This window comes from Lissotriton helveticus, chromosome 11 (genome assembly GCF_964261635.1).
Source record: "Lissotriton helveticus chromosome 11, aLisHel1.1, whole genome shotgun sequence".
NCBI classification, from domain to species: domain Eukaryota; kingdom Metazoa; phylum Chordata; class Amphibia; order Caudata; family Salamandridae; genus Lissotriton; species Lissotriton helveticus.
In genome coordinates, this window is record NC_136072.1 from 229,671,930 (window position 1) to 229,697,906 (window position 25,977).

The 25,977-nt window shown below is 45.9% G+C and overlaps 1 protein-coding gene across 4 annotated transcripts in view; it reads left to right on the forward strand.

The window, feature by feature from the left end:
- DHX36 (DEAH-box helicase 36) overlaps positions 1-25,977 on the forward strand; it is a 445,724-nt gene that overhangs the window by 140,516 nt on the left and 279,231 nt on the right. For all 4 annotated transcript variants that reach the window (XM_078667890.1, XM_078667891.1, XM_078667892.1 and 1 more), the window contains one exon: positions 2,145-2,311. In XM_078667890.1, the coding sequence (XP_078524016.1) occupies positions 2,145-2,311 (167 nt within the window). The remainder of the gene's footprint in view (positions 1-2,144; positions 2,312-25,977) is intronic.

Here is a 25,977-nt window from a genome sequence, read left to right on the forward strand (position 1 = left end):
TGATCTGGGTTTAATCCGTCATCATTCTTTAGCTCACTCCGCCACCCCAGTTCAGACATGGCCATAGGCAAACCAGTTAGACCCTGTGCGTCATGGGAACAGTCCAGCCTGAACTGCCAAGCCATGTCTTCCCTGGGCCGGAAACAAGCATCCTGGGACCGGTTTCTGGCTAATCAGCCGTCATTATTGCATTTGTCACCCCGAGTGGGACAGGTCTGCTCAGACGTGAGTCCCTTGCTCTCCATGCCACTGGAATCAAGCTATCCTGGCTGATGAGGGCTGAAAGCCCAAAACCGGTCCTAGGATGCTTATTTCCAGTCCAGAGAGGACCTGGCTTGGCAGTTTGGGCTGGACTGTTCCCATGGGGCACAGGGTAACGACTGATTTGCATATGGCTAAGTCCAAACTAGAATGGCATGGTGAGCAAAAAAACAATGTATTTAGGCCCAGATCTCTGTAATGGGGTGAATGTATGACATTGTTCTGCATTCTGTCCATCAACTGTTTTTTGCTTCTTGTATATTGCCATTTAATTTTTCTTTAGGTTCTAAAGATAGCATTTTTATTTCAGCCTACAAAATGAATGCATACTCTAGAAAGTTAACCATATTATTCAATTATAATACATTGGATATTGGCTAAAATCCTCAGGTAAAAATGTTCTTTCTGGTAATTTTGATAATGAAAATCAAATAATAACTCAGTTAATGTTGATAATCATTGAGTTCATCCTTTCAATCAGGAGTGGGTAAAATATTATTCAACCTTTAGCGTAAGCAAACAACCAACACATCTGTTTTGCAGTCACTACAACAAATAGGAGCTTAAAGTTATGACCATAGAATACTGTGTAAGCAACTTCTCCATAGCATGTTTTTTGACCTCTCAAGGGGAAATTGATTTAACTTTGCATTGCTTTCTAAGTATCGTAAAGTTGTTGAAAACATTTCCAGACATACCTTTAATAGTGTTTAGGAATGGGAGAACCTTATGGCTATGCTGTACCATTGTTTGTAAAAAAACTAGGTGCAGTTTCGAATGAAAATTATGTAAATTTGGCCTCTGGGGTTTATCACCATCTGAAAAAAATTGCTTACTTCATCTGCCACAGTTCTATAGTTTCTATTACCTCAGTCAAAATAGCATTTTGCCTCTTGGATCGCTCTGCTTTCAAAGGATAAATTTAATATTTCTTGCTTTCAATTGTAAATGGTGCCCAACTTCTTACCATACATTATTTAAGCTCTGGTCGTGTATGCTGCAGCGTAGATATTTTTTCTTTATAGTCATCATGTTCTTGGGACCACAGTTATCATGTGGAAGCTAATCTTAGTTTTATAATAAGATGAACCTATACATATGGAGATGCATTCCACCATTTTAATGAAAACAAATCATAGGTACTATGCCTTGAAAATCTCTAAAAGTTGAGAACGATGTTTCTGCTGCACCGAGAAGAACACTTCTGGAATGGCTGACTAGCCCCTGGGTGAGTGGTCTTATACATGCATTGACACTCTGAATTTTGAAAGAGCTGAATGTTCAACAAGTTTTTCAAAAGAGGAATAAAAGTAAGTGGCAGTTGTGTAGTGGTGCAGCTGCCATGGGTTTTGAACTGTCATATAAAATCTGAGCATACATTTGCCAATCATATGGCAACCAATGGAAAACCTCAGGAATTCTGGCATATTTTTAACTAGCATGTCACACAGGAGTTTGTGTGCAGTAGCCGTGTATGATTACTCTTTCCTCTTTCTTAGTATTTGACTTGCACATTTAAGTGCACTCTGGTTCGAAATGGGCTCTGAATAACTGGGTGACCATAATGTGTGTAACATTTCCAGTGTTTTTCTAGTCCGATCTTCTGCCTGGAGCTTACAGGTCAGTATTTAACAGGTCTGTATATAAATAAATGAGATGTTTTTTAATAGAGCTTTGCAGTGAATCTGGTGGCTCCTAACAATGTGCCTGGAAAGGTTATAGAGAAATAGTAATCTGTGAAGTGTCCCTCTTTAGCTAGACTAGGAATGTCTATTAGTGTGAGCAAGTGGGTGTCAGAAGGGCTAGTTACAAGAGAGCATTTGTTGGGAATAGTGGTAGAGGGATTGTGACATTTTCAATAAACTATTTTTATTTGGTTCCAGTCACTTGACTAGTGTGAGCCACATTGTTCTGGATGAAATCCATGAAAGAAATCTACAGTCTGATGTATTAATGTCAATTGTGAAAGATCTTCTCAAGAAGAGACCCGACCTTAAGGTGATACTGATGAGCGCGACATTGAATGCTGAGAAGTTCTCTGCGTACTTTGGTGAGTTTAACATATCAAAATTACTGAGCATTAAAGATACTGACATTTTGTTTTGCATTAGTTTGTTTTTTGAGGTCTTTGCCCCCGAGGAGAATGCAGGCATGTGGAAACCTTCATCACACTTGCACACAGCTTTCCCCCGAATCCACACCTATTATGGTACTGCTTTCTCCCTAACAAGAGGGACACTGGGTAGTTCACAAGTGATCATTGAAGGAACAGCTACTGAGAGAGTCTGTTTGTAGGCATGATTGTGCTATGCATTTGGCTAAACGCCTGGCCCCTCTAGTAAGGACTCTGGTCCACCCTGACCAAAATGGATTTGTCCCCACCAGAAATACATGTCTCAATATCCGCAGGTTCTTTAGGGTCCAACAATATGCACTAGACAGGTGGCTACGATCTGGCTGCCTGGTATTCAACTTGGAAAAAGCCTTTGATTCCCTGGAGTGGCCATATTTAGCGGATGTGCTATGCAAATTAGATTTCGGCGATCAATATCTAAATATGATCCAGTTACAATACCAACGCCCCACAGTTAAAGTCTGAACGGTCAGGCTTGTCTCAAACGCTATCCGAGTGAGACGGGGAACGAGGCAGGGGTGCCCCTTGTCCCTATTGCTGTTCTCCCTTGCCATGGAGTCTCTGGTGGTGATGCTTCGAGGGGGGGGAGAGGCGTGGGGCATACCACTGGGTGTTGGAACACATGCTATCTCGCTGTACGCAGATGATTTGTTGTTATATATACGAGACCTAAATGCCATCCCCGGATCAATAGCTGACACTTTCAGTTTGAAAGACTATCAGGTCTCCGAGTCAATTGGAATAAATATGGGGTCCTTGCATTCAGCGAACACATGGCTGAGGTTAATGTACACATACATGGCGATGCTCTTGACCGGATTCAAGCCGTGCGGAGAATGCGGCAAGATGATGTCGATTACGGATCCGCATGAGTGCCGAGTTTGGTGTTTGAGTTCGGACCATGACGTCGAAGAATGTTCTTCTTGTAGGAAGATGAATCCCAAGGCACTTCGTGAGAGGGAGGCAAAGCTCCTTGTTGCCAAGTTGAAGAACAAGAAGGACAAGAAGAGATCGAGGTCAGGGACTCGACGGTCGAGGTCTCGTGCGAGGTCGCACTCGAGATAGTCTTCGGTGCATGCTTCAAGGTCATCAAAGAAGAAGCACAAGAAGAGAAGTCATGAGTCTCGACATCACTCTGGGAAGGGCTGGAGACCGAAGTCGCAGGTGAAGTTGCTTCGCAAGAATGTGGTAACTCCGACTCCAGAGGTTCAAGTCTCCGAGGCTTCACCCGTTCATTCACCGAAGCCGTTGTCGAATCCTTCTCCGGCTCCATCTCATTCACCTGTCCATGAGGGTGAGGGAGGAGGAGGAGAAGAGGAGGCTCCGTTACCTGCGGGTTCGTCGACCCCGGTGCACCAGCCTGAGGTAGAGGTCGAAGTAGAGAAGACTCTGCTCCCTTGAGAGCAACCTGTGGGCTCTTATCCAGCTTTTCCAGCTCCATGTCAGGACCCTACTCAGTTCCTGAATGCTATGTATGGAGTGTATTCCAGAGCTATGTACCCCTCTGGTGCACCGGTTGGTCCCACGGGTCCATTGGCATACAATCTGGGTATTCCCCAGACTTACGCTCCTGCGCCTTTCATGCCATTCATGCCGGCTCCGACGCCGCCTTGGCATTTCTCGGCGCCGCCGAAGCCTTCGACGCCGAACCCGGTCCGACCTCGTGTTCAGCGGTCTGGCCCTCCGGCTTCGAGTTCGACGCCGGCTCCGGCTCTGGCGGAGTCGATTCCGGATCCATCGACGTCATTCCTGAAGGAGAGGTCGATGCGTGAGGCCCAGAGGCTTTTGGAAGAGCAGAGGTTCCGTGATGCAGACATAGAAGAGGGTGAGCTGCAGGATTCGGAAGATCTTTTCGACGATCTAAGAGAGGCTAGTGGCCTTGAGCTGTCTCCTGATTGGGAATTGGCCTCTGTTTCTGACGCCCCTTCTAAGGATGTGACACCTTATCACGTAGTTATAAGGAAGGCTGCAGAGTTGTTGAATATAACACTACCTACTGCAGAGTATACGTCCAATATACTAACAGAGGTCCTTCATTCACCTACCTCTGTTTTCGAGCCTATGCTCCCTTTCAATGATGCGTTGGCGGAGCCTATATCTGAGGTTTGAAAAGACCGCTTACAGCCCCTGCTGTTTCGAGGGCTGTTGCGAGAAGGTACAGGGTGGCGCCTGGTGACCTGGACTTTTTATCCACGCACCCCTTACCGTAGAGCTTGGCTGTGCAGGCTGCCTGCTCGAAAAAATCTGCGGGCGCTTTTCCACAGGTTCCTGGGGATAAGGAATCTAAGAAGCAGGACCAGGCTGCGAATAAAAGTCTTTTACTCGGCAAGTATGGCGCTCAAATCAACAAATGCTACTTGTCTTATGGGACGCTATATCCATGCATTGATGAATTCAGTCAAACAGCTGGTTCCAAAGCTTCCTGAGGAGGATAGGAAGGATTTTCAAGAGGTGATTGCTGACACTCAGGCTGCTGCTAGGCAGGTCATTCAGATTGGGCTGGACACTGCTGACTCGGTGGCGAGAGTGATGGGATCTTCAGTGGCCACCAGGAGTGCTGCATGGCTGAAGTCCTCCGAATTCTCAGCGGATGTTCAGGCTGCCTTGATGGATTTGCCCTTTGATGGGTCCGGTTTATTTGGGAAAAAGGCTGACGCTGCTTTAGAGAGGTTTAAGGACAGCAGAGCGACGGCAAGATCTTTGGGCCTACAGTCCAGGGGTACTGTGGGAAAAAGATTGAGGATTTGGCAGGTCTTCCTTTCGGACCTACAAACAATCGCAACAACAGCCGCAGCAGCAGCAAAATTCGCTGTACAAGTCATACAGGGGCAGGCAAAGAGATTGTCATAGAGGTAGTCAAGCTTCCTCCTCCTCTTCCTCTACCCACCCCCCTCCCAACACAGCAAAGCAGCCCTAGATCCGCAATTCCAGATCATGCGGGTCCAGTGGGGGGTCGGCTTACCTACTTTCTACAAAATTGGGAATCGGTCACTTCGGACATTTGGGTTCTCAATCTCGTCTAGAATGGGTATGCTCTTCCCTTTCGGGAATTCCCTCCCAACTACCCTCCTTCCCAAGGTTTTTGCTCGGAGGACCATCTGCTGCTCCTGCAGGAGGAAGTCCTGGCGTTGTTAGAAAAGGTTCAATAGAGGTGGTTCTGGAGCAGGAAAGGGGTCGGGGATGCTACTCCCGGTATTTCCTGATTCCCAAGAAGGATGGCATACTTCGTCCAATCCTGAATCTCAGGGTTTTGAACCTTTACCTGAAGCAGGAAAAGTTCAAGATACTCACCCCTGCACAGGTTCTTCAGACGCTGCTGGAAGAAGACTGGATGGTGTCGATCGACTTGCAGGATGCGTATTTTCATATCCCGATCCTGAAGTCGCACAGGAAGTATCTCCGTTTTACGGTGGGATCACAACACTACCAGTTTGCGGTCCTTCCGTTTGGTCTTACTACTGCGCCTCTAGTCTTCACCAAGGTGATGGCAGTGGTGGCTGCACATCTCAGAAGGTCAGGGATTCCAGTATTCCCTTATCTGGACGATTGGTTAATCAAGGCGGAATCTCCAGAGAAGGTGCTCCATCATTTGCAAGTCACAACTCAGTTGTTGTACAGGTTGGGTTTTTCGATAACTGTACCCAAATCTCACCTGGTGCCCTCACAGCGCAACCTGTTCATTGGTGCGGTACTTGATACAACTGTATGTCGGGCATTCCCTCCTACACAACGGATTCGCGACATGCAGGAGATGATTCCTTTATTTCGCAATGGAGCGGTCGTTCCAGTCCTGAAGGTCCTCCATCTGCTCGGTCTGATGGCTTCCTGCATTCTGCTGGTCAACCATGCACGCTGGCACATGAGGGCACTCCAGTGGTGCCTCCGCAGGCAGTGGTTTCAACACAAAAGAGATCTCGGAGTTTATCAGGATCTCCAGAGAAACTGCGGCGGATCTGTCATGGTGGAGCGTGGAGGGCAATCTGTCTCAAGGAAAGCCTTTCCAACTGCCTCCATCGGTGGCCACGCTAATAACGGATGCATCCATTCTAGGGTGGGGTGGTCATCTGGGGGATCTGGAGATCAAGGGTCTTTGGTCTCCAGAGGAAAGGTTGCTTCATATCAACCTTCTGGAATTGCGGGTGATTCGTCTGGCGCTCAACGCCTTCCTCCCTTCCCTTCGCGGTCGGTCGGTTCAGGTCCTGACGGACAACACGACCGCGATGAGGTATGTCAACAAGCAGGGAGGAGTGGGGTCGCAGACTCTCTGCAGAGAGGCTCTGCGTCTCTGGTCCTGGGTTCAAGACCATCAGATTTGTCTGATGGCAAATCATCTGGCCGGAGTTCTGAACATGCGTGCGGACAGTCTCAGTCGGCAATTTTCAGCCGATCACGAGTGGAGGCTCCATCCGGAGATGGTTAGTCACGTCTTTCGGACATGGGGAACTCCTCAGGTGCACCTGTTCGCCACTCACGAGAACACGCACTGCCCGTCATTCTGCAGTCTCCAGTTTACAATGCAGGGAGTACTGGGAGATGCGTTTCAGTTGAGTTGGGGCTCACAACTCCTTTACGCGTTTCCTCCCATACCCTTGATTCCTCGGGTTCTGAGGAAGATTCGCCAAGACCGTGCCCAAGTCATATTGAATGCCCTGGATTGGCCAAGAAGGGTGTGGTATACAGATCTTCTCCACCTCTCCTCGTGCCCGCTGCTCCGTCTCCCTCTCAGGGCAGACCTCCTCTCTCAGATGGAGGGGCAGGTTCTACACCCCACCGCCAGACCTTACACCTTCATACCTGGAGATTGAACGGGGCAACCTGAATTCATTTTCTCTCCCGCACGATGTGGTGGATGTCATTTTATCGGCCAGGCGTGACTCCACCAAGTCCATTTCCTCTTTTAGATGGTCTAAATTTGTTGCTTGGTGTGGGGAGAAGTCCATCGATTCTTTGAGGGCTCGTTTATCTGATATACTTCAGTTTGCGCTTTCCTTGGCTCAGCAAGGGTTTGCGGTTGCTACTGTCAAGGGTTATTTATCGGCATTATCAACATCTCTCTGTTTGCCGGATCAGCCGTCTTTGTTTAAATCTCCTATTGTTTTGAGGTTTTTAATAGGCCTTTTGAATAAATTCCCTCCTACTCCCTTTATTATTCCTCAATGGAATTTGAATCTTGTGCTCACTTTTTTAATGGATTCGCCTTTTGAACCATTGCACAAGTGTCCCTTGAGGCTGTTGCAATTACCTCGGCAAGGAGGGTAAGTGAGCTTCAAGCTCTTAGTTCAAAGCCCCCATTCTTGTCCATTCATGCTGAACAAATGGTACTCAGGACCAGGGCTGCTTTTCTGCTGAAGGTGGTAACTCCTTTCCATCTAGGGCAGTCCGTTAACCTCCCTACCTTCTATCCTCCCCCTCACCCTTCAGAGGAGGAGGAGAGACTTCACCGCTTGGACCCGAAGAGGGCGGTGAGCTTCTACCTCGATAGGACTAAAGACTATCGTGTGGATGACCAGCTCTTTGTTGGTTTTGCTGGCTGCAAGAAGGGGAAGGTGGTGCACAAGCGCACGCTATCGAAATGGATTATCCTGTGCATTAAGATCTGCTACGCCCTGGCGGATAAGGAACCTCCAGAGGGTATAAGAACTCACTCTACTAGGGCAAAGTCTTCTACATCTGCTTTGTCCAGGGGTGTACCTGTAGAGGACATTTGTAGAGCGGCGACTTTAGACACTTTCGGGAAGCATTACTGCTTGGATTCCGAGGTGAGGAGGGACGGCCACTTTGCGCGCTCTGTCTAAGATATTCTGGTATAGGAGAGTGGACACCCTCCTCCGGGAGTGGGGACTGCTGTGGGACTCTATTCACAAGGTGAGGAATCCACTGGCCATCAGAAGAACAAGTTACTTACTTTCGGTAACGCTATTTCTGGTGGATACAGTATCTGCCTGTGGATTCCTCACTGACCCACCCGCCTCCCCATTGTTCACTCTTCTATACCGGAGTCACTGTAATGTTAATATTTTTATTGGTGAAGGAAAAGTTTAATTTCAATTGCTTTTCTGCATTGGTTTCACACTATGTGTGTTATCTTGACATTTGTGTACTGTGTATACTGTGTATATATCTACTGTTGTCGGTCCGTCCGTGTGCCTCGAAGGCACTGAAAAAAGGGCGGAACTGATGTCATTACCGAAGGTAAGTAACTTGTTCATTTCATTCATAACGGAAACATGGCTAAATTAATCCTCATACCCGATAATGGACTCGCTAGTCCCACCAGGGTTCTCAATCATCAAAAAAGACAGGAAGGACCATTACGGTGGAGGTATCTCCATTATCCACAAGAAAAGCATCAACGTGGGTGAAACGGACTCCTTCAGCTACAACACATTTCAATTTGTCAGCACCACCATAAGGATGAAAGTCACCATAACAATGAACTGGCACCTCCTCTCCCATCCACCAGGTAACCTACTCTCCTTTGGTGAACATCTAGCAGATCTGATAACACGCAGCTCACTCTTTCATGCCAAAAACAGCCTAGATGACCACGACTTCCACTGGAAGGATAAACACTTTTATCCAATATGTTGCAAGGTCATCCTGGGCCCTGGGCACCCCCCAACTTTTTGCTGACTGATGCTGGTGGTTACTGATTTTGACTGACCCTGGGCTCTGCCTAACCAGGCCCTAAGGCCAGTGCTGAACGGAAAGGAACACCTTTGAATACAGTTAAAACACCCAACATACACTAGGGTACACTATGGTATGGTGGGGTACCCCTGTAAATGGCATGACCTACCCCATAGGCCCCTAGTATACAATAGGGCAGGGGATTGAAACTACCTAGAAGTTCTCAGTACCCTGAGGCATGGCAGTTTGGAGGCCAGCAGCTTTTTCTGCACTAAGCATGTGTGCACTGCTGAAGCCTGGGTCAGTTTAAAAGCAGCACTGGGTGCCAGGACTGCTTTTAAACTGTACATTGTGTCCAAACTCGACTTTGGTGGTAGGGGCACTTGCACATGGAAAGCCTACAATGTTTTGGCATATTAGGGACCACCAGGTATTCCAGGGGTGGGGGTCAGTTATCTATAAGGTGCACCCTTATAAAATGAGTTTTTATATGCCTGGGTCAAGTGAAATTTCACATTTCACTCCCCACATTGTGTTAAAGTGCTGCTCAAATTCGACTTTGATGCTAGGAGCACTGGGTAAGGAGGATCTGCAATATTCTTGCAGGTTCAGAACCCCCAAAGTCTCCCCTAGTTGGACAGGGGGTGTGGGTCCTGTAGAAATTGGGCAAATACTTATAAAATATGTTTTTATAAGCCCTGGTGCTAGAAAACTGACCCAAGTAATTTTCCCCAGTGCAAATCCCATGGCCCATAGGTTAGCATTGTAGAAAGTTATTAATTAATAACTGTTGATAGAAGAGGACTAGCCGGACTATTCAACGACTTCCCAGTATGGTAATAGTAAATCCAACAATATCATATTGTTGAATTTCTCCTAAAGTGTACATACAAGAAGTTATAAGACTTTCTTGTTTGTAAGTCCAAATTCAGCCTTCCATTGGTCTGCCCTGATTGGTCAGAGTTAAGTGGATTAGCCAGGCTGCTTTGAAGAGGTGATAAAGACCCCCTGGGGTTAACAACTCTGCTGGGAAGACAGTGTGCCCATCTATAGGAATGCCAGGCCAATGGGGTGGAGTCGTAAACCATGCTCTTCAAAGGCAGAAGGTAGGCCTGGGTTTCAGTTTCACTTTTACACTCTTGACCCAGAGTCAGGGCTAGGCTTAGGGAAGGTATGTGCAGATGGTAGGGGGAGAGTCCATGGAAATAAGCCATGCCAGGGGGTGTGTTGCCAGCTCTTACCTCCTTGCTGGAAAATTAGCCATTATGGATTTGGAACATTTGATGCACTCTGGGACAAAATAATGCCACACTCTACAGGATGTGGTCATAACTATGAGGCGTTACCCTGCTCTCATTGGTCAGAAGTGACCTGTTGCTTGCAAAGATTTCTAAGGCCTGACCTCTGAAGACTGCACCAACTGAAACTGCAGCCCTGTGGATTACCTTCCTGCAAAAGGACTAAAGAGTGTACTCCCTGCATGTTACAGGTTAACAGAGCTCACTTGGACATCCCCACAAAGAAGCCTGGAGTACCAGTGGATTTGTCAGGGTTTTGTTCAAGTGGATTGCGGAATTTAAGTTTCACACTTTTAAGGACCCTCTTGGAGATTCCAGAACCTTGGATTGTGTGTTGGATACTTTGGGATCCACAAGCAAAACTTCAGGAAGGAGTTCTAACTGGACCCCGCCTGCTGGAGAAGGCACAACCTATTTGGTGAGATTCTACAGAACAATTTCTTAAAGGTGTCCCTGTCAGAGAAAACGAAATGACTAAAAGGGGCACTGTTGGTTTCTAAGCACTAGAAAGTGACTAATCTTAAAAAATGTATATCTCTGGTACCCTACAGTAGATTTTTTCCATTTTGGTGTAATTTAAAAGATAAAAATATTACCTATTTTTAGGTCTGGGCTGTCTCGGCATCGAGAGCTTCTTGAAATCAATTCAGATTCTGAAGCTCTCGGATGCGGAGTTGAAGCCCCGCCCATCTTTCTCATTCGCTGACGTCATCCTGCATGCAAAACGCAGGCTCACCATTGAAAGGGAGGCGTCTTAGTCCCTCCTTGTTGCCGCCTTGTCGCCTTTTAGCCCCGCTCACCAGGATTGGATCTCTCACTTGCGGCATCACACACTCGCCTGAATTAGCAAGGAGGCACTATGTTTTACACACAACGCCGACAGCTTGTTGTTGAAGGGCAGTCAAACCACATGTGCCTTGTTTACTGCACACCTCGCTCCGTTTATTTACTGATTTTACTGGTTGCTTACTGCGGGCAGTCTAACCGATATGTGCCTTGTTTACTGCACACCGCACTACGTTTATTTTCTGATTTTCCTTGTTGTTTACTGCAGGCAGTCAAACCTATATGTGCCTTGTTTACTACACACCGTGCTCCGTTTATTTACTGATTTTCCTTGTTTTCTCTCTTGTTTCTAAGGGTGGTTGAGCACTCATTGCCTGCTGGCGTTTTCAGTTTCTAATGTTCACGTAGGAAGCTTGTCTGAGCCTCTAGTTTCTCTGCTGTGGCTCAGGGATTAAACATTGTATACAGCATTGGTTTTGAGGAGGTTTACACACAAAGCTATTTTGTTCTAGGAGCGCTGTGATGGAATATTCTCCCTATAGATATATTTCTGCAGTATGATTTTTGTGATTTTTCACTGCTTTTGCACGTGTTTTGCTGCTTCCGTTTTTTCAATCGTGGCACATTAATGTTTAATAGAGACACATTTGCTTTGCCAACGCTTGATTTCACCAAACGCACGGGCCCTGTCTGGAAATCTCACACTGAGTGCTCCCCGGATTGTCCTATGTGTCCCAGGCCCTCGGGCTCCCGGCTGAGAGGCCTGTCTCAGCAAGGACTGGGTGCGTTCCCACAGCAATGAGAATTGCTGCCCCGAGACACCGGCCTCCCGCCTCAGATCCCGGGCAGAGAACGCGGGGTCCGGACGAGGAGCACACGAGAGAGTGCAGGGCGCCCTCCCAGAAGAGAGAGCCTCCCGGGGGAGAGAGCGCAGATACCCTGAGAAGAGTGTGAACAGAGACCGAGCCCCTGAGAGGAGAGATGGCAGAGAGACCGATCCTCCAAGGGAGAAAGAACACAGAGACAGAGCCCCTGGGAGGAGAGAGAGCAGAGACCGAGTCTCTCGGAGGAGAGGGCACAGGCAGAGCTCCTGAGAGGAGAGAGGGCAGAGAGACAGAGCCTCCTGAGGGAGAAAGAACACAGAGACAGAGCTCCTGAAAGGACAGAGAGGGGGCCGCACAGTACGCACTCCCAGACGAGACAAAGCCTGCCAGTGGAAGTGGAGCAGAGACAGAGCCCATGAGATAAGAGAGATCAGAGACAGAGACTCTAGGCGTAGAGAGCGAGCACAGACAGAAACAGTGCCTCCCGGAGGAGAGAGAGAGAAGAGACAGAGCTTCGGGAAGAAGAGAGAGCAGAGACAGAGACAGAGCCCCTGAGGAGAGAAGGTTCCGGAAGAGATGACAGATCCCTCAGAGGAGAGGGAGCACAGACAGAGGGGACAGAGCTCCTGAGAGTACAGAGAGGGGCAGAGGAGCACAAATAGAAAAGACAGCCCCTGATAGGAAGCAGACAACTGAAAGAGGAGACAGACCCAAGAACACAAGACGAGGCAGCAGCGTACCAAGAGTTGACAGAGAGGGGCCGCGCAGTGCGCACCCCCCAGAGACAGAGCGAACCCCTGAGAGGAGGAGGAGAGACAGAGACAGAGACCATGGGAGGAGAGAGCGCAGACGGAGACAGAGCCTCTGGGAGGAGAGAGAGAGAACAGAGACTGAGCCTCTGGGAGGAGAGAGCACAGACAGAAGAGACAGGGCCCCTGAGAGGAGGAGGCCAGACAGGGACAGAGCCCCTGGGAGAAGAGCGGTACAAAAGGGGTTGGTGATGGACGGAGCATCTGAACCAATCAAACACTCACACCCAGTCAAAAGATCTGGGTTTAATCCATCACCGTTCTTTAGCCCACTCTGCCACCCCAGTTCAGACATGGCTATATGCAAATCAGTCTGACCCTGTGCCTCATGGGAAAGAAAGGTGATGGATCAAACCCAGATCTTTTGACTGGGTGTGAGTGTTTGATTGGCTCAGATGCTCCGTCCATCACCACCCCCTTTTGTACCGCTTAGGCCGCCATAGTGTGGCAGGGTATGCTCAGACGTGAGTCCCTTGCTCACTTTGCCACTGGATTCAAGCAAGCCGGGCTGAAGACGGCTGTAATGCCAGAAACCGGTCCTCGGAAGCTTGTTTCGGGTCCAGGGAAGGCATGGCTTGGCAGTTCGGGCTGGACTGTTCCCATGAGGCACAGGGTCAGACTGATTTGCATATAGCCATGTCTGAACTGGGGTGGCAGAGTGGGCTAAAGAACGGTAATGGATCAAAACCAGATCTTTTGACTGGGTGTGAGTGTTTGATTGGTTCAGATGCTCCGTCCATCACCACCCCCTTTTGTACCCCCTGGGAGAAGAGAGCACAAACAGAGCCTCTGGGAGGAGAGAGCACAGACAGAGACAGAGCCCCTGGGAGGAGAGAGCACAGACAGAAGAGACAGAGCCCCTGAGAGGAATCAAAAGAACCGAAGGAGGAGACAGCCCCAAAAGCACAAGAAGAGGCAGCAGTGCATCAAGAGAGAAATGAGGCCCTGAGAAGAGACAGGCCCCCTTTCCCCCTATCGAGAACAACCGACCACTACGACCCCAGCCCCCAGGAAGCTCCCAGAGCACAGTTATCCCCCCGCCATGACTGTCCCCCGTCCCTCCCCAGACCCGGTCCGTGGGCAGCATGGACAAGCAGGGGGTCTACAGCTGCCAGAAGTGTAAGATGGCCTTCCACTCCCTCCCCCTGCTGGAGAAGCACAAGGACAAGTTCTGCATCGGGGGCTCTGTCGGGTGGGGGGCTCTGCCAGCCCCCCACTACCAGGGCCCGCAGCCCCCAGGCCGGGGCTCCCAGGTCTGGAGGGAGCCCACGGAGGAGGACCGGAGCCCTGACTTCACGGTGAGAGTAAACCCGAAGGAAGGGGGAAGGGTAGCGCAGCGGGACACTGCGGCGCTGCTGCGAAAACCTGTGCGCAGTTTGTTAGTCACAAGTTTGAATTCTAATCGCCCAGAACAAAATAAAGCATTTGCCAATTTTTAACACTTATTCCCCCTACTGGAACCCAGAGGGGGCGAGGAACAATTAACTAAAATACATCCATAATGCTTAAACCATCAAAATATAAAAAAGAAAAAAAGTCCTTCCTCATATTAATTATTTACAACAACCAAACTTAACACAAGAACGTCAGTTCGTTAATCTTACTTATTGTAATTAAACATATTATACATCGTTTTAGTTCTTATTAAGACTCTTTCCGCCCCCTTACATCCCGATGATTCTTGTACCATTTTCTACACTATTTACATTATATACAGATTATATACATTATATATACAGTTTACACTTCTTCCTTCCATTTCACAATTGGCTCCCAGATTTCCAATCCTAGTTTCCTTGCACGCTTTCCTCTTCTTGAGTAAATCGCTTTTTCTAGATTATATATACTTAATAGCTTGGCTAACCATTGCTGAAATACTGGTGCCGATTGTTCTAACCATGCTGAAGCAATACATAATCTATAGACTGCCATGGCGACAAAGATAAAATAATTACCCTCGTCATGTTCATTGCCCAAGTCTACCCCCAGCAAAATGGTAACAGGTGTTAAACTAGTAGATAATTTCAATGCCCTTTGTAAAAACATTTCTATCTCATTCAACGTTGTCAATAGACATGGGCATGTTGCAAACATATGAATAACATCTGCCTCTAAACTTTTACACCTAGGGCAATTTATACCAGTAGTCGCCCCCCATTGTGCAAGTTTCGCTGGAGTATAGTATAACCGATAGATGGTTTTATAATGCTGAGCCTGTAAAGACGCAGAGCATAGAATATTCTTTCCTAACTCTAGTGATATGTTAAAGCATTCCTGCTCTATGCCCAACTTCTCCGACCAACTTTCCCCCCACTTAGCCATATCATCTATTTTAGAGTCAATTAGCTCAGCGTAAAACCTTTTAATTGTGCAGTCTACTCCATTATGTATTATCTCTAGTATATTGTTTTTCTCAAATCCTCTCGATCCCCCCCTTTTATTTTGTAGGAAACTTCTTACTTGTAAATATTTGAAGAAGTGTCTTGTTGACAAATCATACTTCGTCTGTAGATTTGCAAATTGATTCATCCCCTGTGGGGCCATCAAATCCCCAACTTTTATTATCCCTTTTTGATGCCATTCTGTATACACTGAGTCAGAAAATATATCTTCAGGGAATAACGTATTCTCCTTCATCCTCGTATATCTATTAAATTTCCCCAATCCAAATTTCTTAATGAAGACCTTCCAAATGTTATGTGCACCCAAAATAGTCTTGAAACGTGTTCTTTTAAAATAAGCTGTATAAAAATTTTTCAAAAAAATATTTTTAACTTCTTCTCCCATCAATATGCCATATATTGCTAATAAACCCAAATGATCTTCTCCTTCCGCTTCTGCTCCACCTATTAGTCCTACCATATATTGCAAGGCTGCAGCCCAATAGTATGATTTTAAGTCCGGTAATGCCCATCCTCCTCTTTCTCGCGGAAGTGCCATAAATCTTGCCGCTCTCCTGGTTTTACCTTTGGACCAAATAAAGCTGTTAATCACTCGTTCGATCTTTTTAAACCAAAAGTTATCAAACCATAGTGGGATTGTCCTAAATAGATATAAGAACTTCGGCAGTATTAGCATTTTTATGATGTTTACTCTGCCTACCAGTGTAAAATGTAGATTGTTCAGTCTATCTAACTCTATCCCCACTTTTCGTATGATGGGGTCTATATTTAGCTCTACTAGCTTTCCCAGTTCTGAGGTTATAGTTATGCCCAAATACGTTCCTTTCTGTACCACCCGTGGATCCTGGCAATTAGTATTACTATTCTTTATAATTTGTGTTTTTCCAGTATTCAAGGAATATCCTGACACTTTTCCAAATTCTTTAGCCTCCTGTTCCACATATCTTATAGCCTCTGTGGGTACTGGTGTTACGACAGCCACGTCATCGGCATAAGCCAGTATCTTACAGTCCCCCCTAGGTGTGGCAACTGGGGGTATGCTCCCGTTTACTTCTAGCCTCCGAATTAGCGGATCTAAATATATTGCAAAAAGTAGCGGGGAGCACGGGCATCCCTGCCTAGTCCCCCTATTGATTACTACTTTTTCTGTTGTTCCTGAATTAATTCTGATTGTAGCAACTGGAGCGCTATACAGAGCCTTTATTGCTGTAAGAAAGCCCTTTCCAAACCCCATTTTTTCCAGAACACTCCACAAATATATCCATGATACGCGGTCAAATGCTTTTTCAGCATCCAGAAATAATGCCGCGAACGGCTCCCCACTAACCTCCGTTTTATCCATAAGGGTTATTAGTTTCCGTATATGATGCGTGGTCCCACGTCCAGGTATAAAACCATGTTGACTAACAGTGACTAGAGGTGTTATTACACTGGCGAGTCTTATTGCCAGTGCCTTTGAATAGACCTTTGTGTCAGTGTTCATAAGGGTAATTGGTCTATACGACCCCGGATCTGTTGGTATCTTCCCTTTCTTTAAGATAACTACTATTTCTGCCCCTGCCCAGGTACTTGGTGTTGACATTCCCTTCTGTGTCTGTATCATGATATGTACCATATCTTCCCCTATCTCCTCCCAGAACACTTTATAAAATTCTAGCGGAATCTTATCAGGTCCGGCCGCCTTTCCAGGAGGTAAACTGTTCAAAGCTCCTTTTATTTCCTCTTTATCTAATGGGTTATCAATCCTATGTTTCTCTGTTTCATCCAACTGTCCCCCATCATAATGATTCAAATACTCCTTAATATCTTCGGGATCTTTTATATCATTTTCATGGTATAAATTTGTATAAAAACTCCTGAAGACTTCTCTAATTTGTTGGACATTTGTTACAATCCCTCCTGAGCTATCTTTTATTGCCTTTATCTCTCCAAGTGATATCTTTTGCCTTGTTCTTATTGCTAGCATTTTACCAACCCTTTCGCTCATCTCATAGCAGTTCTCCCTATTCACCGCATATTGTTTAGCCGCCTTCACCGCTATAAATTCTTCTGCTTCCATTCTCAATTTCGCAAGCTTCATATATACAGGATCATTTACACCTCGATCTATAGTCTGGTCTGATCTGTTGCTTAATTCTTCCTCTGCTAGCAATAATTCCCTTCTCAAGGCATCATTTCTTTCTTTCTCCTGTTTCCTTCTCCTAGCCCCAAAACTGATAGTCTCTCCCCTCACTCCTGCCTTAAAGCAATCCCATACTATCCCTACAGGCGCTGTATGCCTATTTATTGACATAAATTCTATTATCCAGCTCTTCATGTGTTGAGTATATGCCTCATCCTCTAACAGTGCCTTTTCAAATGTCCACTCTGAGACCTTCCTTGCCCCAACCAATCCCTTTAAGGTGACAATTAGGGGATTATGATCCGCTAATATTCTTGGCAGTCTCTCAATATCTGCAGCATCAATGCCTTGGCTACTGATTAAGAAGTAATCTAATCTTGCGCTTACTCTATGTGGTGCTGAGTAGTAAGTATAGCCATCTTGACCTGGCTTAAGAGTATCCCAAACGTCCAATAGCCCATTATTCCTTGCTAAGGAACAAACTGCTTGAAACACTTTTCTCTTCCTTCTTTTATATTTAACTGGAGGTCCTAACCCCAAACCCAGCCCCCCTGCTCCATTGATATTAAAATCCCCTCCTATTACCACATATGGAGCCCAGGTCGCCAATTCAATATCAATCTCCTCAAAGATTTCCGAGTCATCCCCTGTAGACCCATAAATAGAACCAAGGGTTACCCATCGTCCCCCTATCAAACATTCTATTAAGGCCCACCTACCCCAAACATCCTCCCATTTTTTCCTAGTAGTAATGTTTCTTTGTCTTGCCATTACAGCAACCCCCCTATTCCTAGCCCCCTGCCTAGAGTATGCTATGACAGTAAGGCCTAACTGGTCAAGCAGCTTAATTTCGGATGCCTGTATATGAGTCTCCTGGAGTATAAGGAAATCTAATCTTAGACTTTTAATCAAAACAGCCACTTTCTGCCTTTTTGTTCTGTCATTGAGGCCACACACATTCCACGTCATTATTCGAGTATTCATCCTGGTTTTTTAGGTAATTTACCGTTCACTTTGCAAATACCAAACTGATACCTAGCAATACATATTGGACTCACAGCCATATATAACTCATATATTTTTCCTATTTTATTGATCCATGTATTACAGATTACTCCCCCTCTACTATGACTACAGCTTATTTGATGTTCCTCACCCCCCCCCCGTTTCCCCCCCCTGAACCCCCACACCCGACTGTCCCACCCCCCCTACAGGCAAATAGGTCCGTAGGACCTATGTGTGACAGCTGTATCTGCATGGCACCACCACGCCCCCCCCCCTGGCCTTTAATCTACTTTAAACAAACAAGGTGAAGGCCTTACATCATGCCTATATACACATTTTCAGATTTTCCATACAGTACATACAATACAGTTCCATAATCTTTGTGCTTCTTCTCTATTTCATACAGACATATGCATATTTTCTTTTATTTTCTTTTATTTTCTTTTGGCTACCAAGGCTACCACTTGATCCCTATCGGCCTGTGTCTGGGATTCTGTTTGTTTCTGCGGATTCCTTTCTCTTAACCATGACAGGAACTCAGCCGCTTTAATCTCAGAGTAGAAAATTTTGAACTGCCCATCCTTTACCACCTTCAGTCTGCTTGGGAACATTAGATATGCCTCACAGCCAATTTTTTGAAATGGTGATATTAGCTCCCGCAATCTCCACCTGCGTTCTACCGTAGTATGGCAGAAGTCTGGCCTAGCAAAGAATTCAACATCCTTATACCTACACTTAGCCTGCGGCTTTGCCTTCGCCATTATTTCCTCCCTCAGTAGATAATTACCCACATATATTAGTATTGCTCTAGGCTTATTTGAGACATCGCCCTTCCTCTGTGTAAATGGAAATCTATGAGCGCGTTGGATCTCTGATTCCCAATCCCAGCCTTTCGAATCAGGAAATGCACCCTTGAGAAGCTCTATAACATAGGCTCTAACATCCTGCCCTTCTCTTCCTTCCGCAATACCCAAAAGCCTAATATTGTTTCTCCGCTGCCTGTTCTCAAAATCTTCCAGCTTCCATAACACCTCGCTATTGGTCTTCTCTTGCTCCTGTTTAAATTCCTTCCAGTCCTTCATTTCATCCTCCAGAACCCCAGTTCTTTCTTCCACCTCCGTAACTCTCCCTGCCAAATCTGCATAAATTTTGTTCACTTTTCGAAGGGAACCTTGTATCTTTTTACTTTCCTGTCTGGCTCTACGACTTTCCACCCTTGCCTCAGTTTGAATTTGCTTCAACATTGAGAACATTATTCCAAACCCCATTGGTGAAGCTTCCCCCTGTGAGCAGCCCTGACTCTGACTCTGATTCTGATTTTCGCATTGATTTTGTCTAGGTCTTTGTTCAAAAACCCCTGAAGTACCCAAATTTCCACCTAGTCCCCCAGTCCCCTCTTGATACATCTGTGACGTGGCTGAGTAATCCCAGTCAAGTCTCTTCGCAACATTAGTGATTGCAGGGCTCGTAGTGCCCTTTGGTTTTTTCCTTTTTTTTGTCAAAACTTTAGATTTATGTTTTGCAGACAGCTCTTGCTCTGACCCCTCTCCAGAGCCTGATGTAGCTACTGTTTCTGTTACCAAACCTGACATCGTTTGATCACTCGCCACCTCCTCCACCTCCTCCACATTAGAGGAGTCCTCCGACTCTAATTCTCTCCCCCTTCCTCCTTCCGCCCCCACATCTTCGCCCTCCTCCTCCCCCTCATTTACAGAAAAGAAACAATTATCCGTCGGAGAACCAGGTAAAGCCAGTGGGCCAGTTAAATTATCATTAATGCCTCCATTAACACCCAGTTCAGCCAGAGTGTTCGCAATAGGACCGATAATATCCTCCCCCGTAGTAGGGATCAGATTAGGAAGGGAGACTTCATACATATTGCCTGTATTTTGTTCTTTTCTTAACGCCTGTGTTAATGTCTCGGTTAACGCCAAAGTCTTATCTGGGGCCGATTCCTCGGATGGGGTCCTTTCCTCAGCCAGCAGGCTGCTATTGTCAACATTGCCAATGTCGCTTATCATTTCCTTCTCATTTACATGTCCCTGTTGACCCAGCTTTTCAACAGTGTCAACATCAATGTCTATCGCGTTGTTGGGCTGTTTTACCTGGGCAGCAGCCTCTCTAGAGTCTTCCCCCTGCTCCTGTGCCATTCCTCCTTCCAGTGGCTCAGTACCCATATGGACATTCTTGCTGACAGGTACTGACGTATTTAACTCGAGATTCTCCGCCACGACCTGAACAGCGGGAAAGCCAACATTTACTGAACACACCTCAGGGTTATGAACTAGGTCTGTGAGGTCTGCGGGGGACGCCGCGATAGCTGACATCCCACAAGGATTAGCAGCAGAAACAACAGGAACAGCAGGGACAGAAACAGGGACAGAAACAGGAAAAAATGCCTCGGAGACTGAGGGCTGCCTTAAATTTCCCTGCTCCAACAATTTTCCTTTATTTGTAGAAGGTGCCTTGCTCGTTTCCTTTTTCTTACTTTTTTCCCCTGCATTCCCAGTCTCCTTACTTCTTGTTGCTGCCTTCTTCCCCTGATCAGCGGTGCGCTGCTCCTCGCGCTCCTCCTAAGTCCGCATCACCCTTTTCGCTCGCAGATTGGCAGCCGGAGCATCTGTCTCGCTCCAAACACCTTTCTCCTCCCTCAGGGCTCTAGCAATTTTCGGGGCCATTGAGCTCCAAAGCCTTAACGGAGCCGCTGCAGATCTCTGCTGTCGATGACGCTGCCACTGCTGCTGCCTCCGACCCCGCCTCCAACCGTGCACTTTCAGCATCAGCTGATGTGTGTGAACCAGTGTCCACGCCAGCGCCGGTCCCAGAGTCAGAGAGGTTACTGCCTTTGCAAACAGCCTGACCTCTGTTGCAGGTAGAGTTACGAAGAAATCCGTCACGAAGAAATCCGTCACACTCGTTGTCATTTCCTTTATCGTCTCCTATTATCTCATATCCGCCGCATAAAGCACAGAAACCGCCGTCAGCAATCCCCTAAGGCCGTATCACTTTTTCATCCGTAATCCGCTTCAGGGAGCAAAGGGAGAGCGCGTCCTCTCCCTACAGACTGCCAGCGGCCATCTTGCCCCGACACACCTCAAAATAAAGCATTTGCAATGCATTCGGTATCGCAATACTGAGAGTTTGAGCTATTGGCGTGACACTAATAATGGAACACCAATAGCTCAAACTTTTAGTGATGTAAGACTTATTGCATTGCAAATGCTTGTTGTTTTAAAGAGGCATTAGAGTGAGACAGAACACAATTATCCAATGGTAATTACTAGTTGAAGGCAAATGGTATATAGAACACTAACGGCCACATGCATCATTGTTGCCGTTTGCGATTTCTTAATTGCGAAAATTAAGGAATCGCAATTAAGAAATCGCAAAAGGCTATGCATCAAGAAATCACAATTTTTTTTGCGATTTCTTAAAATTCCTTAAGTGCGATTCACAATCTGCGAATCACAATTAAGGAATCCCTTCCCATTGATTCCTATGGGCCTAGAGGCCCATAGGAATGAGTGGGAAGTCATTCTCAATTTGGGATTAGCAATTTGCGAATCGCAAATTGAGAATGCAATTTCAAAGGTGCAGGCGGGGGTCCACAGGACCCCCCCTGCACCCCTGAAATATAACTTTAAGTGCATTTTTCACACACACATGCCCCAAGGGCATGTGTGTGTGTAAAATGAAACTTTCAAAAATACACTTTTGTGCATTTTTGAAAGTTTTCGCAAATTACCATGAAGGTGAACTTCATGGTAATTTACCTCTCCCTATTTGCGAATTCGCAAATTTAAAATGTTCATGCATTGCATTTAAGAAATCTCAAATTGCGATTTCTTAAATGCAATCGCAATTTTAGAAATCGCAACATGATTGCGATTTCTAAAATTGCGAAAAACATGATGCATCCCAATTTTGTCAATTGCATTCGCAAACAGACGAAAATTGCGATTCGCACCGTTTGCGAATGCAATTGACAATGATGCATGTAAGTACAGTACAATGCGTTTATTTACATTGATTCAGAAGGCCCATGGCTCCATTCAGCGCATGAATATCACGATTCAGTCTCCTTAGTGAGTAGTAGTACCTTACATCCTAGCTAAACAGCTGTTTTAACTGAATGTTCCCGATATAAAACGAGCATTGGCATAGGCAATAGGTCTCGCCTTTGGAATCTTATAAGTGTTTAGCCATGCAACAGTTGATTTTGTTGCACCAAGGAGATTGTGCTGCATTACTAAATACTTATATGGTCCGAAAGGCGAGACCTATTGGCTATGCCAATGCTTGTTATAAATTGGTGATTGATTTTTATTTTGTGTTGTGTCTAGATTATTTACTAAAATGGTGTTTTTAAATGCTTTACATACCTGTATGCTCGCAGCCACGTTACCAAGGGTTGAGCATAAGAATCATTTTCTAAGACCTATGCTGGGTCCTACCATTTGTTAGTGGCCTTGTTGCCAGTGGCAGACCTACATTTGCCCCTACCAATAACCCACTTTCCAACACAATCCTTATATAACTTATTAAGCAGTAAGAACCTCTCCCAGCACTGCAATTATCAAACTCACACCAAATGCTCAACCCTGGACACTATCATAGCTCATGAAGAAACACTTGGTGTGGACAACGTCCTGCCTGTTAACTGGTCGGACAACCACATTATTCGGTTTCACATCCACAAAGTGCTTCTCCACCCAAAGCATACACGAAAAGCATTTAACCCCTTGGCCGCGGCGCTAATTCTGCCACGGCGCTGGGGGTGGTGGGGGGTGAGCGCGGCGCCGCCATGCTTGTGACAGAACCACGCCATCATTAGTCACAGGTGAGCTGTGCTCATGACGGCGTGGTTCCGTCATGACCCCGCCCACTCACTAATTTGCCCGCACTGGCGGGGAATCAGTGCCGCGTGGGCGGAGCGGCCGGAGCATGATGGAACCACACCGTCATGAGCACACGCCACCCGTGGCTCATGACGGCGTAGTTCTGTCATGAGCAGGGAAGGGGATACATGGGCGAGAAACATAAGGCACATTCCCCGAGTGCACCTTGAAGAAAGAATGCTTTTACTATTACCCCCCTCATCAGAGAATCTCTCAACAACCGAACTTACCACCCACTACACCTCAATGATGTCCTCCATTCTGGATCAAGTTCCGCCGCAGACTGAAAAGGGTGAGAAGCACACCCTCGAGATCCTGGTTCAATAAAGGCCTCAACATAGAAAGAAGCCAGCTCAGAGCAGCAGAAAGCGATGACGAACAAACCCATCCACAGCCCACCTGGACCGGCTCAGGAGGAAACGCAGAAAAAAAGCATGTCCTGAAAGACACCTTGCACCTCTTCAATCCACTCTCATTGCAACAGCAAGAATGGTCACAGGAATCACAAAATATGACCACATCTCCTCTGCCTTGAAAGAACTGAACTGGCTCCCCAATGAAGATCTTTGCACCTTCAGAACTACTAGGCTTTCTCACAAAGCCCTTCACACTGGGAAACCAGCGTACCTCGCCTCAAAACTCAAAAAGGCAGGTCAGTTGAAAAACCTAAGAAGCTCAAAAACCCTATTCCTAATCCCACCTAAACCGCACAAACCTCAAACCCTGGTACGTTTCTTCTCCAGCAACGCCCCCAAAATCTGGAACTCCGTACCTACACATATCATGTGCCTTGCATGTTGAAATGATGTCCAATACCAATTCTCAAACATCGAAGCTCTTGGGTGAATACATTATGAGACTAATAATAGCATACCTTTGATCCATTTCTAACTGTTTAAAATAATCTAGGATTGTTTAGGTGCCTGTCCTAACAAAGGGCCTGTAATTGAATTGACATTTAGATCACTTAACTCTGACTGTTGTAGTGTCCTGTGTGCAAGAATAACTGAAACGTTTATAGGTAACAAAGTTAAAATTAGGACTGCCATCCATAACATTTGACATAATAGTGCAATATTGATTAGATGGCATTCTTTCCTGTTAATCCAAACTTCACTTTTTTTCTCATGGTACAGATCTCCACTGCCCACAGTTCACTAAATTGTCTACAAAAAAATTCTGATGATTCTCTCCTCAAGAATGAAAATAAAAGTTGATTTTTAAAAATAAAAGTGGTTACTTTAATGTAATTATTAGCAGTATGTTGCATAATGAAATAATGAGCAGTGTTGCTCATTGTAAGCAGTCTGTTAATTTGTGCGAGGCTCAGTTGTGCCACATATGAGAATTAGCTTGTGTGGAAAACATTTGGGGGAAGATGGTGGCATTTTGGTTGATAAGCTAATGCTTATAAATACCCAAGTGCACAGTTAGTGTAAGAGGGAGGGTAGCTGGGAGTGGGATTTGTGCTTCAAATTTCCACATACTGCTTTCAGAATGCAGGCTGGTGGAATTTTTTTTGCAAAATCTGCATTTACATTGTGGTATAAGTTGGTGTGTGAAATGTAATATTGAAAGGGGGCAGCCATTAAAAATGCACAGAACATTCAGAAATGTGTAACTTGAACATTATGCACAAATCATTCTAAATGTAGTTTTGCAACATGGAAAGCTACTTTTGTTAAAGTAATAACCCTTCACAGGTTTAAAAGGTAATGCTAGATTACCTCATAATGTGGTAATGTAGAAGGGGTTTTGCCAAAGTGTTAGACCTATAAACCTTAGGGTGGTCTTTCCCCAGACTTTCTGCCTCTACCTGCTGTTTTTGCAAATACGTTTTGTTCGCCATAAGACTCTGAGCACTTTACCACTGCTACTCTCCTAAAGATGATGACATTGGTGTATATCTGATTGGCATATTTGATGTACTGGTAAGTCCCTTGTAAAGTGGTATACCATATACCCAGGGCCTGTACTTCAAATGTTAATAGTGGGTCTGCAGCACTAATTGTACCCCCCCAAAAAGTAGCCTTTCAAACCTATCTCAGGCCTAACATTGCAAGGCCTGTGTGTGCAGTTTCCTGCCACTTCGACTTGGCATTTAAAACTACTTGCCAAGCCTTAAACTCCCCTTTTATTACATATTAGTCGACCCGACGGTAGGCTCCGACGGTAAACCTAAGGGTAAGGTACCATGTAAGTAAAAGGTAGCGCATGTGTGTTTATTCTTTACATGTCCTGGTCGTGACAAACACCCAAATTAGTTTTTCCACTACCGTGAGTCCTACCCCTCTCATTGGCTAGCATTGGGAATTCCTTAATACACTTTTAATCTATAATTCCTGATCAGAGAGGAGTAGCATTTTCATGTTTCATATCTTTGGAATGGTAAGGATAAATCCTCCCTACTGGTGACGTATGATTTAACATAATTGTTTTAGAAATTCCACTTTTAGCAAGTGGACATTTCCTTGCACTTACTGCTCTGTGTGCTGGACAGCCTTTTTTAAAATACACATCTGGGATAGGGAACAACTACACTATCTACATTCTCTCTAGACAGCCACAACACAGGAAGGACAGGTGTCTCAGTACTAATCTACATAAATCTGCATTTTAATGGCCTTGCCTGGGCAGGATGGAAGGGAAGGGGCTAACACTTCACTTGAATAGGCTGTGTCCTGTCCCCTCACAAAGGTCTGATTACCCGCCACCAATAGTCTGGCAGACAGGACTGGGTTGAAAGGGATCATTGTGTACTTCAGAGAGCAGTCTTAAAGTCACACCCAAATCAATGGCATTTAAGCG